Here is a 13,858-nt window from a genome sequence, read left to right on the forward strand (position 1 = left end):
ACACCGGCGGAGCCCATTGGCTGGCTCTCACGTCGCTCTTCCGATTCGGACCATTAGCGTGGCCGGAATTTTTATTTTTTATTTTTTTAAGGCGGGACCTTCGTCGGGTTCAACTCGCTATTGGCCGAAGAGGTCAAACAGACCCAGCACTTCATGGGAGTGGAGGAGAGCCCTGAATACGTAGTTGGAAAGGAGAGTGAAGAGAATTTTGGACGGAAAGTCGTTCATTTTCAGAAACTCGGCATCTAACAAGAGGCGTAATTATTGATTGCGAGAAATAACTAAGCCCTGGTTACTTGGACACGTGGTGAACAACTTGATGAAAAGGACAACCTAGCACACAGCCATCTGGTGTTCTGGAAACCTTTAAAATCTTCTAGCAAATGCTCGTAATTCGCACAATAATAGTCAATTAAAATCTTCTATAGCAATAATAATAATAATAAAAACCTTTTATGGCATCAAATAATAACAATCCTAAAGGCATTTTCGAATAATGGGCCGTTATCCAGATCCCCGTACAGTAGCCGCGTACCCCCACAGCCCCATGACTAAGTGATTAGGCCGATGGTGCAGCAGGCCTCTCAACGCACAATGTGCCGAGGGGAGAGCATGCCCGGGTTCACAATGAACCGTCCGCGTCTGGCGTCTTTGAACGATGTGCGCCATGCATATGCAGAATCCGGCCTGATTTGGTCGGCTTTCGTTAGGTTGGAAGAAGAAGAAGGAAAAAAAGAACCCGACAGCCTAGGCCTCTCTCAGTCAATAGTGTGCCGGCAGCTGAAATTCTTTGCGAGGAGAAGAGGGACAATTTGCAGGGTTGGAGGGTCGGGTTTGGAGCGCCGAGCAGCTGCTGTTTTCAGACTCGCCTCCTTTTAGAGCTCCGCGCCTGGCCATATTTCCCCTTTAATTATTCTCCCATCAATGACACCAGATCATCTGCAAGAGCGTATCCAGAACGAACTGGAACCAGCGGGAAATAAACGTGCAAAGTGAGGTTTGGACTTGGACTTGGTACAAACATACTTTACTGCCTGTAAACTGCATTTACTGTTGAACTCCACAAAAAACGTTCTGAAACCAGGACCAATTAGAACAGCTTGGAAAGCCGCCGTCTATTGTGCGCCACACATCTTTATTTATTCAAACATGCCACACTCAACAAGAGAGGTAGTTTTTATTTCATCAAAATTCAGACTGCTTCATCTCAAGTGGACCAATGAAACCTGAACTGAACTATTTATGAACTGAACCCTTCCCCCTGCTCAGTTTCATTTCTCCCTTTTCAAATCTGTCAGCAGTTACGATTACTGCATTAAACAGTCCAAAATAGCCACAAAAAAAAGGGCACAAATATATAAAAAAAAAAAAACAAAAAAAAAAAACAGGCTTTGGTCAATTCTGCAGCCAGCCACACTATGGAAGATGTTAAGCACAAAAAATCCAAATGGAAATTAATTTGACAATGCAATATTGAATCAGTGCATGCAATTGTCAATTCAATATTCAATCTGAGCATGTAATTTGATACTACTACTTCGCAATTGTCAATTCAAAGTGCAAACATGGAGGCCTGACAGTTGGGAATTGCTTCCTTTCTCTCAGAAGCTTTTCTTTTTGTACCTGTAAATGTCAATTTTATTATTTGTCAAGTGGTTCCAAATTCAGAATTGTATCTGCACTGAGGATACTAAAATAGTATTTGTAAACATGAAATACATAAAATCCCATTAACACACCCAATAGGATGATAAAAACTCTGTATAATCTTGTATATAGAATAGAGTTGTAAATCTTGTCAAAAAGAGGCAGTGCCAAAGGGGGAACAATGGAGATGCAATGGAAGTAGCGATAAGCGCTGTCGTGTGGCACAAACAATGAACTGGCGGCCCAACATTTTTTTTTGCTGGTCCTCCTCGGTGGTTGCACATCCGCCTACGCACTAGGGATGCACCACCATGTAATTCAGGTTGGTATCGTGATACTGACCCAATACTGATACTTTATACAAAAATTAAATGTGTTTGGAAAATCTAATTAAAAAAAAAAGGTGACTTTCCCCAATGTCTCTTGCGTCCCACACTTGGAAAAATCACAAATCACTTGGATGAATAGATTCTGATGAGGCCCTGAACAAGGAAGTGACGTTGTTAGTGAAGGCCTGCCTTAATGAGCAGTCTGACAGTTTGCAAAATGAATAGCAGAAGGAATTGCAAAATGAGTAGCGAAACTAATTGCAATATGAAATGCATTGCTTTTATTAATAAAGGATTGCATCAGTACTTTGCACATATTAACTTGGCAATTGCATGCTCTGATGCACTGCCAATTTCTAAATTCTTGTGCTTAAAATCTTCCGTAGTTACACCACTTCATACATTACCTTTGTGCTGCTGCCTTCTACTTTCTTGAAAATTAGAAACTATAGTTTTTGAGCATAACCCCCCCTGCTCTTTGAAGGTGTTGCATCACAGTAACAGGCAATATTGCTTTTTTTAAAAAAAACATATCCAGTTGAAATGGACAAATTATAACCACTAAGGTTTTAAATAATCTAGGGCGTTGTTTGTGCGTGTGATTAATCAGGGGAAGACTTGGGTGGTTTGGGTGGTCTCTGGTGGGGCACTCAGCAACTGTCTGAAGGCACAAGGTTCCCTGTGGTATCCAATTGCACGCATTTACAGGTACAAGCCGAAACTGGACATTCACTGTGATCTCTGAAACATAACAGGCAAATTCAAAATTGTTATAAAACTTGAGTCACTGAATTCTGAGAGTGTTGATATTTGAATTCACGTTTCAAGACTCACTAAAGAGATGGCAGAGAACTTATGTCTTTTTGTGCCTCATATCTCATATCGGTCTATGTGACTGAATCCACCCTTTAAACTAGAGTCGCTTAATCAGCATGCCGCACAGTTTAACCAGGTCTAAGATAACTGAACGTTAAAGGAAACACCCATGTACCCCTCCCCTTGACCTAGGGCTGGGACATTGCAACATTCATAGAAAAAATTGAGTCCATGAAAGCCAATCTCACCTGAACCAACTAAGCATATGGCCTGCATGGCCTCCATGCCGACAGTTATGGCACCATGTAAACCAGTTGTTAAACTGGGCAAACTTCTTGTCCCTTGTGAGATCCACTTTTTCATCCAACTTCCCAGTGCCTTGCAAAAGTCAATAAAAACCACAATATGTAGACAGAACACACAAACGTGTATCGACAGAGTGAATGGAAGAGCACTAGACTGGTACCTGGGCTGCTGGACACTGGTGTGCCCATGTTCATCAGACAGAGAGCACAGCGAGGGAGGGGCTTTCGGCAGCCAGGGCAGCTGGTGACCTTTGACTTGGTAGGTGAGCCGCTGACTCCGTACTGGCTGAAGCCACGGCCCTGATGTGGCATTGCTGAGCAGCTGTAGGAAATGGATTTCCCACAGAAGTTACAGCTCACAAACACCTGAGGAGGGAAGTAAATGTCACATCTAAAGGACATAAACCAGATTAACATAAATTAACCAGTGACTTGCACTGAGATTGACACACAATGAAATGAAAATGGATACTTGGATACTTGCCTGTGCAAGTGGTTTTGAACTGGGGTCTAGTTTGCTCCTCAATATATCAAACTCAGCTCTTTTGTGCCAAAACCTCCATGCATCCAGAAGGTTGCGGTAATTCTCGATCCAGCCCTGGACTCGAGGGTCCTTAACCACATCACCTGGAGATCCCTAAAGAACACCAAAATCAAGTGTCAAATTCATGCTGTGAGTCTACACTCACCTTACCAAATCAAAGCTGAATTGACATCAACAGAGACCTAAATGAATAAAGTACCTTCAGCATGCAGAAACTAGCAGTCTGAACATCTCCTGTCCGATCCACATAGCTCTCCATGAGGTCCACTCCATCTTTAGTCAGTCCTGTAAGCAGGATGCCCTCTAGATTCCCCACATCCTTCATCTCATTGGTCATCTTATCTATATACCGTATCAACTTCACAAAGCACGCATGCACATTAAAAGACAGGAACAAAAGACTACAAAACTATGTTTGTAAATGTATTTGTGAATGTTCTTACCTGGCTGTCCTTGAGAAATATACAAGCAAAAGCCACCCTGTCTCTGACAGCCACACTGCTCTCATACTGTGTAAGAAGGAATGATAGATGTTATGTAACACAGTATTGAGGTTTGCAGCACATACAACATCTGAAACCACCAGAGATCACAGGTACAGTCATACTGTGAGGTTATAGATCCTACTGCCCTCTGCTGGCTGAACTGTGCACAGTTAGTGCCATTATAAATGACAAGTTAACTGAGAACAGTCGCCTGTAGACAAAGAGGAGAGTTCTAATGAAAATTAACATTTTCCAAAATTTGCCACCTGGATTGAATTGAGCAAATTGGCAAGTCTCTTTGATTCAAAAGCAGTCTGTAGGGAAGTGAAGCCCATTTACACCAAGACACATTCATTTAGGTTATCTTAAATGATCGTTACCAGGACACCATCATAGGCCCCAGGTTCACTGGTCAGGAAAGCAAACATGACACCGAGATACGGCTTTTTCAGCTGGAGTCTCAGTGAGCTACACATCTCTCTCCACAAGGAATTCTTTTCATCTGTGTAGCCTGACAGAGCCATGGCCACCACATTCAGATTCACGTCACCTGCGTACAAAAACATGGAGGCATTAAAAAGAAATAGGTGGAGCAACGGGTCAGTAATATGACTGTGTGTAAAAAGAGCATCTTAGAGAGACTCTCAGCAAACATAGGCAGAGGTTCACTGATCAAACCAAAATCTTGGAACAACTCAAGAATAATGTTCTGCAACAAAAAATTGTAAAGAGTTTGACAGCAATGTTTTCAAACCGGTGCCAAGCATAGCGCTTGTTTGCTAGCATAAAGTCAATTTTTTATTATTATTTTTTTTAATTAGGTTGTTGCATAATTCTTTCCTCATAGCCTTTGAAAGAATCAGTTTGCACCTTCTATCTAAAAATGTTCTATTCCTGTCTTTCATTAGCATAGACATCTTAAATATTCTGACCTTTGAGTTATGTGCCTGATCTGCACTTTGAATTTGAGACCCATAAATTATATACATACGCCTTTTTTGTTGTATAAGATGTTTTCTCTTATTGGATAAAACATAATAATTTTATAGGACAGGAAGCATTCATTTGATTGAATGTATAAAAAATAACTAAAAAGCTATAATCTCTGTTTAAGATTCCAGTGCAGTCAAACTTAAGGACAGTTAATGCCTTATAAACTTAAGTCAGACGTAAGAAGGAAAACTTTATTTCGTTAATGAAATCTGTGTGCCTTTGTCTGCGGACGCTCCTTTGTTGAGGATCTGAATGGCCCTGCGGATGTCCAGGTTGAACAGGGCCACCGCTGCAGCGCGCTCCCACTCGCCCTCCTGTTCCAGGGACTTAAGGAAAGGCTCTATGTCGATCTCGGGACCCCGACTGATCCAGCCACACAGCTGCAGTGCCAGGCTACGCTCCTCACTGTGATAACAGGCTACATCCGCCGGACTGTCCGAACCAGTCCAGCAACGCCGGCTTTCTGTTGTCCCTAGTAAACAGAGAGAGACATAGGTGATTACATCTAATAAAGAAAGTGATGTCACTGTGACACACAGCAAACACATCACATGGTGCAAACAGCAAAATGTGTTCTCTGCATTTAACCCATCCCCCCTACTGAGCAGTGGTCAGCCATGAAAGGCACCCTGGGAGCAGACTGTGTAGATGATACCTTGTTCAAGGGCAATTTAGTGGCACCTTGGCAGTTCTGGATTTGAACCCGCAACCCTTCAGTTAGGAGTATGCTTCCTTAACTGCTAGGCCACCAGTGCCCCAAATACACGTGTGGAGTATTGAGCGCTTTAACGTACCAAAACTAAATCGCCCAGTTCTTCAGAATGTAGGTTTCTTACCAGAGCTGGACTTGACAATGTTCTTAATGCCTGAGTATATCAGCGTTTGTTTGCTTCCCTGCTGCTTCTGCTCCAGGTCTTCAGTATACTGCTTCATAAGTGAAACTTGTATAGGAAATTTTATTTTACGACGGTATTTTACTCAAATTGAATGTAGTTAAAGGAAATAAATAAATACATTGTGGACATAATTATGAGAATGCAAAATAAAATTCCTTTATCAGATTACCTGAGCTTTGCAGGGCATGACAGTCACTGCCGTTGCAGGAAAATATTTTTATTCCAGCATAGTTGATCTATTATTCTTGTAATCATGCTGTGCCACTGATCTATTACATGTGCCAGCTATCATTCATGTGCCAGCATGGCATCTGTAAAGGATATAATGCAGAGTGTACCAGAGGGACTTGAGCTGTGGGTCATCTCCTCCTGCCAGCTGGTGGTTCCTCCACACCTGAACGGTGTCATGGCCGTACCTGTTCTGCGCCCGCTGCCTCATCTTGGTTGCAATGTCCCTGTCTGCAGCCAGGCCCTCCTCGCCATCCTCAGTGCACTCGTACAAGTGGCGTCCGCACGCCCACATCAGGGACGTGGAGGAGCTCCAGGCCAGTGAGATGCGCTCAAACACAGTAAAGTCCGTCATCACCCGGTTCGGTGAGACTACCACCATGCGGTTCTGAGCAGACGGGTGCCAAGCAAAACTGCTGATGACGCTCTCACGGCATGGCTGGACACTGCGCTCGATGATGGTGGGCTCCGTCTCATCACCGATGGGCGTGGGTGTGTGCTGCATGTCGTACAGGCGGATGATGTTGCTGTCTCGAGTCAGCGTGGCCAGAAGGCCAGTCCGCGTGGGGCACCATGCCACCTTCGTCAGTGGTTTGGGCTGCTCAGTCAGTGTCAGGACAGGCTTCTCGAACTTCCGAAGATCCCAGATGGCCACCTGGCCTTCGAAGAAAGATGCCACTCGTTCAGGGAAGTGCGGGTCAACGGTCACGCCCTGGATGGCCTTGGTGTTGACAAATGTCTTCTGACTCGTGTTCCTCAAGTCAAAAATGGCTAGATTGCGGTGCATTCCAGCCAGTAGCAATTTCTGATCACGTGGCAGCCAGCAGAGAGACAGGCAGGCGTCATTCTGACCCAGCTCATAGAGTGGTTTAGTCACTACCAAGCCGGAGTCTGACTCAATGGCCGAGAGACGGATCTTCTCCATGGGCACTGAGACTTCTGGAGAGAATTTGCTGCTGATGTCCCAGATCAGGACTGAGAAGTCTGCACGATGTTTGTCAAGCCCGGCAGCTAGCCAGTTACTGTCGAATGGATTCCATGCCAGTGTGTTGCACTGCCGTGCATGTTTGGGAACAAACTCCTTTCCCATCAACTCCCTGCACCGGGAGTTGGGGCTCTGTCCAAGGCTGGTGAGGACCACCCGGCCATTTGCCTGGCCTACAGCTAGAAGACATTCTGGTTCATGCTTGGGGTACCAGGCCACACACTTCATGTAGGGCGTGTCTGAATTAATGGCCAGCAGGGTGGCCGCTGTCTCCTCAGAAAGGGGGAGAGTCCCGGCCTTCGCCTCTGCACTTCCGACAGGTCCGATCCGATAGAGGCTCAGTTCCGAATCACATATCACATATTGGTCCACGTGGTGTGGAGACCAAATAATATCTGGTTTGGAGCCACTCATTTTTGTAAGAACGTTCTCAGCACTCAGGAGAGATGGTATCTTCTGTTTTCTTTACGGATTCGAGGTTGGGCAACTTTGGAAGCCCTACCAACAAATCAGCAAAAATAGGTAAGTGACCACAATAAAGCACAAAAAAAAAAAAAAACACTTAAATCCTATCCCTGGATTCTACTTAGTGCACCTGGATAAATTATCCATGCTCATAGATTATCCAGAGAACAGATCATTCCCATATTCCCACTCTAAAAAAAACATACATATTATGGTTTAGCTGTACCCTTGAATTATTGTACCCATTTGTACAATACTACTCCAGGCCAAACACCGCTGTATTGTGGTACTACTGCCTTCCTACATCGCAACATTTTGTGATTGCCTGTTTCTTGTGCAGGCAACTCTAAACAGTTAAATAAAATCCCACTTTCAACCAAAGAAATACAACATGCATAAAACTAAGCTCGAGTTCCGGAGACATGATTTGCTTGTTCAGAATAAGCAATGCGTCTACAGTTCATGAGGTAGTTACAAGTACTGCATAAGCACAATACTTACAATCCGCATGAAGCATGACTGTCAGTCCTTACTCGCGCATAAACACCGTCCACAGCAGCACAACAACACAACAACGTGAACTCCTGCCTCCGCACAGCGTGAAGACAGCGACGTGACGCAACTTCCGGGAATCCGCGTGAACGGAGATGTCGAAATAAAAGTCATAGACGATTTTCCCTTAAAGGTCCCCTATCGTGATTTTATTTTTTATATATAGGTCTTAGTGGTCCGTTAATACTATATATGAAGTCTCTTTCCACAGGCATTTTTAGCCAGTCCCACGATGAAATGAGTCGTTTCGGTGTGTTTTGCTTTAAATTCGAATGTGGAGGAGTGATGCGGGATGAGGAGAGCGGCCTATAGAAATTGAGGAGGGCATATGACGCCACCAATGACGTTGGCCAACCAGGAAGTCGTGTCTGCGTTTTTCAAGAAAAAAACCCAATTCTTCAGATTTTTCAGAGGAACTAAAAAAACTAATTTGTGCTAATTTTCACATCCAATCACCAAGAAATACAATGCTTTGAACATTTGGTAACCATGACGGCCATCGGATATAAAGGTTAGGGGATGGATGAGAAATTCTCTAAGCGGCAATGGGAGTGAGAATGGGAGAAAAGTGGAGGTAACCTTTCCCCTTATGACGACATAACGGGACAAATTCCAGATCAGACTGTCTGAGCTGCTGCTTTCTGAACGGCGTAGCAGAATGTCCAAAGCACTCTTCACACATATCGCCATGGGGCAGTGGTGGCCTAGTCGTTAAGGAAGCGGCCCCGTAATCAGATGGTTGCTGGTTCGAATCCCGGTCTGCCAAGGTACCACTGAGGTGCCACTGAGCACAGCACCGTCCCCACACACTGCTCCCCGGGCGCCTGTCATGGCTGCCCACTGCTCAATCAGGGTGATGGGTTAAATGCAGAGGACAAATTTCACTGTGTGCACTGTGTGCTGTGCTGCTGTGTATCACGTGTGACAATCACTTCACTTCATTTCTATCCACTGCAAGACCATAGACGGGCCAGGAGCACTTGTAATAATCTCAATAAAGTGACATTTTCATAACGAGGACCTTTAAGTAAATGTACAAACATATTTATCTTCAAATGAACATTGATTTATTTTATTTGTCAATGCAGAAAACACTGATGTCACTCTGGACAGACAAAACTTACAATAGAATGTCATTGAAAAGTCTGATGGTCATTTAAAATGAACATGACATTTCCATGACCTACAATAATTATAAAATAATTAGATTTAAGAAAAAGCAAAGCTTCAGTTACATAGATCATCTGATTTAATCTAATAAAAACTAATCTAATAAAAACACAGGTTGATGAGTTTGCTTTTGAAGTTTACTATTCAATTTTACCCCTTCTAAATACGTTTTTCATTTACTATATTACATCTTATTACAACTTACCAGATAAAATTTACCACAACTAGAAATACTGTTTGTATGAATTCAAAATATACATGCCAGCCATAACTACATATGTCTACATATTTGGGTATTTTAGCAATGCACTTCTTGTTTTTTTTGTTCTGTTCTGTTTTATCCACAAATTCACAGGAATAAAGAATGCATTATGTAAATAACGTTTGAATGTAGTGGAAATACACTGCGATTTTAAGACAATTTTTCAATTGTGCATCTAAGCACAACACCCAGTGCACATAGTGAAATGTGGTATCTGCATTTAACTCATACCTTGTGGGAGCATTGGGCAACCATAAACAGAGCCTGGGGTGCACTGTGTGGGCACGGTACCTTGCTCAAGGATGGACACTTTGTTGGTTCGGGATTTGAACCTGCAACCTTTCGATAACGGGTCTGCTTCCTTCCTTAACTGGTCAGCTGACAAATGGCAAAATATTATTCTGCAAGACAGGCCCAGTCCTAACATATTTTGAGCTCTAGCCCCTTGCATCACAGTAAATTATCTTCGTAAACGAACCTCTATCACGTGACTGAAATGTGACTTGACACAAATGCTGCTTGTGTGATAACTACAATGAATTATATTATGTAATATCTAGTTCAAGTGAGTTTTAATGTAATTTCAGCTGTATACATGTATAGTATGTATTCGTTTATGATTATTAATGCTTAAAAAAATCGATGCATTGATGCAAGAAAATGTTTCTAATGTTACGTCCTGTTATTTTGGGTGTGTTTCTGTTCTGTGTTTTGTGTTTGCAGGTGCCTGGTGATTTTGTAAATTGAGCCCACCTGTACCTGCTGTGGGACAGACAGAATAAAAGGAGCCTCGGTCTCCCTTTTCGGGGCTGCGCTTGCCGTGCCATCCACCCACCCGCCTTCCTACCCTTTCCCTTTGACATCACTTCCGGTTTCCCCTGCGCTTCCCCTAGGAGGCGACGCAACTTGTTGTGTCGGCCTGCTTCGGTGTTTGTTTGTTTTTCTCTGTTTTCCTGTTTTGTTTGCTGTTATTCGTTGTAATTCGTTTTGTATGTATTTCTTCTTTATTGATATATTTAGTAGTTAATAAAATACTTGTTAAAACTATCCGTTTCGTCTTAGTAGGTTTACGTTTGTGTCCTTTCTTTTGTTACGGGCCGGAGCCCCTAGACTGGTTCGTAACACTAAGGTTTCAAAATTCATGAGCCATTCTTCTCAAAAGTTTTTGGGTTTGGAGTTACACTGAGTTCTTTGTAGTGAAAATAATTTGAAATCTGAAATAAAATTATGTGTACTTTATTGACTGCACTGAAGTACCAAGTATACATAAGACTGCTTGAAATTCCTGCACTGCAATAATTTACAGGAATATTGGTGTTTCCTGTGGTGGAATAATGCTGTGTGACTAACACTTGGTACTTGAGGTGTTTCAGACATTTTTGCTTTAGTATTAAACAATGGTTTACCCATTCGAGGTATTGAAGAAGCTTCTAAAGACCCATTTGTGAATGCCACCTTTTATAATTTGTCTATGTAGGTACATTCTGTATATTCTGAACCTCTGTACACGTACACTACCATTTGTCCTTATGTCCTATTTATTGACATTATAGTTTCAGAAATCCTGCCCAGACATGAATAATCTCAGGACATAGAGCGGGACTCGAGCAGGACATAACATTACATTTTACTTTTCAGTGCTGGTTTATGTTCTTATACAATATTTTTGTATCATACTTGGTTTTACTTTTCCTTTGAGTCTAGTGTGAAGTGTCTTGTCACCTTTGTCTATGAGAGGGAATCTAGAAATAAACGTACTTACTTAGTTACTCTACAGAAACACAAATTTGATGTGTTGCTTTATGGGGTGTGAAGTCCAGAGTGCAGATTTAACACCTGGTTTGCAAAAAACCAAATCCTACAGATAAGGACAGATAAGTACAAACACACTTTCTTTGAATCTGTTTAATTGCCAATGAACTCAGTGACCATATTTTTGGTGGCCTCTTTCTTCTCAGATATGAATGTGCTAGAATTGTTCCTGAGGCAGTTTGGCCAATTCCACATCATGATACTGACACATTACATCACAATATTTAGTGCCAAGCAAATGTAAAAAAAAAAATATTATTATTTAACAGATTATTATTTAACAGAGAGCTCATGACACTTCCACATTAGTAGCACAGAACATATTGAAAACATCAAATCATGTCCATCTGCAAATATATCACAGGCATGATGTATATGACAGGTAAACTGTGTGACCGGTCTCAAAACCAAGCATACTTTTGGGCAAAAGCAAAAGTTTGGGCTGAATGGTTGACTTTACCTGCAACCTGACAGTGTTTTTTTGTGCAAGACATGAATTCAGCAGTTTTCACAAAATCCATAAAATGATTGAGGAATTTCCAGACTGTGAAAGCCACTGGCTCTATCTAGGCCTGCGCGCTCCACAGATTTTTCACAACGTCACCAACAATGTCCTTTTTTAGCTTATGCAGGCATGGGTTAACAGAGCATCTGGACCTGAACTGAGGTCTGCTGGGAGATAAACCCCTGAGAACTTGACTAAGCAGCATGTTTTCTGCCTTTGGACAGTCTTCAGACCAGCCTTTCTGGGAATCCTACAGGCCAGTGGCACCATCATACATACACGTGTGGAAAGGGATCTTGTCCAAAACCTTTGCTTCCCAGGACCTTCTGCTGGGAGATTTTCCAGATGATATTTTTGACGTTGTTCTTCTTGCTCCTCAGTGCACTCTTTAAACAAACCTACAAAAATAATTATATAATAATATAAGATTAATATTAAACTGCAGCGCATCAACATTGTTTGATGTTGTGTAATATATTTCGAGGCTACTCACATAGCTTATACTAAACTGAAGTAGTGCCACAAATAATAAAATGATGGCAAATGCCAGTTCTTCCCGACGACCATACTTCTCAGAACAACCTGAAATTGGAATAATTTTTAGTCATTAACCCTCATCAACACATTCACACTTGGGTCCGAATTGGGATATGGTTCCAGAGCACCGTAGTATCGGGGTTAGTATGACTCACCAACTATGGTGAGGAAAACCTCTCCATCCTGGTTCCTCTGTCCCAGAGGGGCAGACAGCGTGCAGGCATACATCCCGCTGTCCTCGGCTGTGACATTGGGCAGGATGAGGTCGTGCGAGTTGCCAGAATGGATCTCCACGTGCCGCACCATGCCTTTGAACTTCTCTATCGTGCTGTTGTGTGGCGACAGCCTCTTTCTCAGAATACCCGTGAACTTGGGTCCTTCAGACACCTGTGAAGGCCCAGAGAAGGTTGAGGAGCTTCGTACCGAGAAAACGCGTGGTCGCGAATGCTGTAAAAGCTTTCATTTCAAACATCTTCATATTGAACTCGTACCTTGTACCAGTTAACAGACTTGTACTGCACACCCGGTTCAAATGGTGCCAGACATCTGAGCAGCGCATCGTTGCCACATATGGACTCCACTTTGACCAGGTCTCCCCGGCTTTCAACAAGAACTGCAGGGAATTTATGAAAAGGGAAGTCACACCACAGCCCGTACCCTTCATCTGTCAACACCGAAGCACTGACCAACCCTACTGGAAGAGAAAAGGCGCTCCTCTCTTTATCACGCAGTCAAAGCACACGTGGAACGTCGCACTTTCGCAAAACATGTGACACCTCCATTAAAAAACGCTTTCTTAAACATTCTTAAACGCCTTTAGTCTTAAAGAAAGAGAGAGAGAGAGCAGCATCTCACCCAGGAAACCGGGGGGTTAAAGAGAGAGAGAGAGAGCAGCATCTCACCCAGGAATTCATGGGAATAAAGAGAGAGAGAGAGAGAGAGAGAGAGCAGCATCTCACCCAGGAATTCATGGGAATAAAGAGAGAGAGAGAGAGAGAGAGAGAGAGAGAGCAGCATCTCACCCAGGAAACCGGGGGTTAAAGAGAGAGAGAGAGAGCAGCATCTCACCCAGGAAACCGGGGGGTTAAAGAGAGAGAGAGAGAGCAGCATCTCACCCAGGAAACCGGGGGGTTAAAGAGAGAGAGAGAGAGAGAGAGAGAGAGAGAGAGAGAGCAGCATCTCACCCAGGAAACCGGGGGGTTAAAGAGAGAGAGAGAGGGAGAGAGAGAGAGAGAGAGAGCAGCATCTCACCCAGCGCAGCGACGACGCCGAGGACCGCGTGTGCGCGCATCGCTCCGGTCGGTGTCGGTTTTACGGCGACCGGCGC

General features: G+C 43.3%; 2 protein-coding genes across 2 annotated transcripts; both read right to left on the minus strand.

Annotated features, from left to right (window-relative positions):
* Positions 1 to 1,160: 1,160 nt before the first annotated feature.
* mios (missing oocyte, meiosis regulator, homolog (Drosophila)) lies at positions 1,161 to 8,321 on the minus strand. The gene is made up of 11 exons (XM_028982096.1): positions 8,195 to 8,321; positions 6,340 to 7,726; positions 5,956 to 6,054; positions 5,337 to 5,591; positions 4,507 to 4,676; positions 4,085 to 4,150; positions 3,841 to 3,999; positions 3,582 to 3,734; positions 3,259 to 3,463; positions 3,041 to 3,170; positions 1,161 to 2,717 (listed from the first exon to the last, which is right to left on the minus strand). The coding sequence occupies exons 2-11, from the start codon at positions 7,640 to 7,642 to the stop codon at positions 2,627 to 2,629; spliced, it is 2,631 nt and encodes an 876-aa protein (XP_028837929.1). The 5' UTR covers positions 7,643 to 7,726; positions 8,195 to 8,321; the 3' UTR covers positions 1,161 to 2,626.
* Positions 8,322 to 11,650: 3,329 nt separating this feature from the next.
* On the minus strand, positions 11,651 to 13,849 carry LOC114790911 (CD83 antigen-like). Its single transcript, XM_028981344.1, has 5 exons — positions 13,783 to 13,849; positions 13,023 to 13,144; positions 12,687 to 12,918; positions 12,488 to 12,576; positions 11,651 to 12,392 (listed from the first exon to the last, which is right to left on the minus strand). Exons 1-5 carry the CDS (start codon positions 13,820 to 13,822, stop codon positions 12,264 to 12,266), a joined length of 612 nt encoding a protein of 203 aa, XP_028837177.1. The 5' UTR covers positions 13,823 to 13,849; the 3' UTR covers positions 11,651 to 12,263.
* Between the last annotated feature and the right edge of the window lie 9 nt (positions 13,850 to 13,858).

Source organism: Denticeps clupeoides, chromosome 5 (assembly GCF_900700375.1).
Source record: "Denticeps clupeoides chromosome 5, fDenClu1.1, whole genome shotgun sequence".
Lineage (NCBI taxonomy): Eukaryota > Metazoa > Chordata > Actinopteri > Clupeiformes > Denticipitidae > Denticeps > Denticeps clupeoides.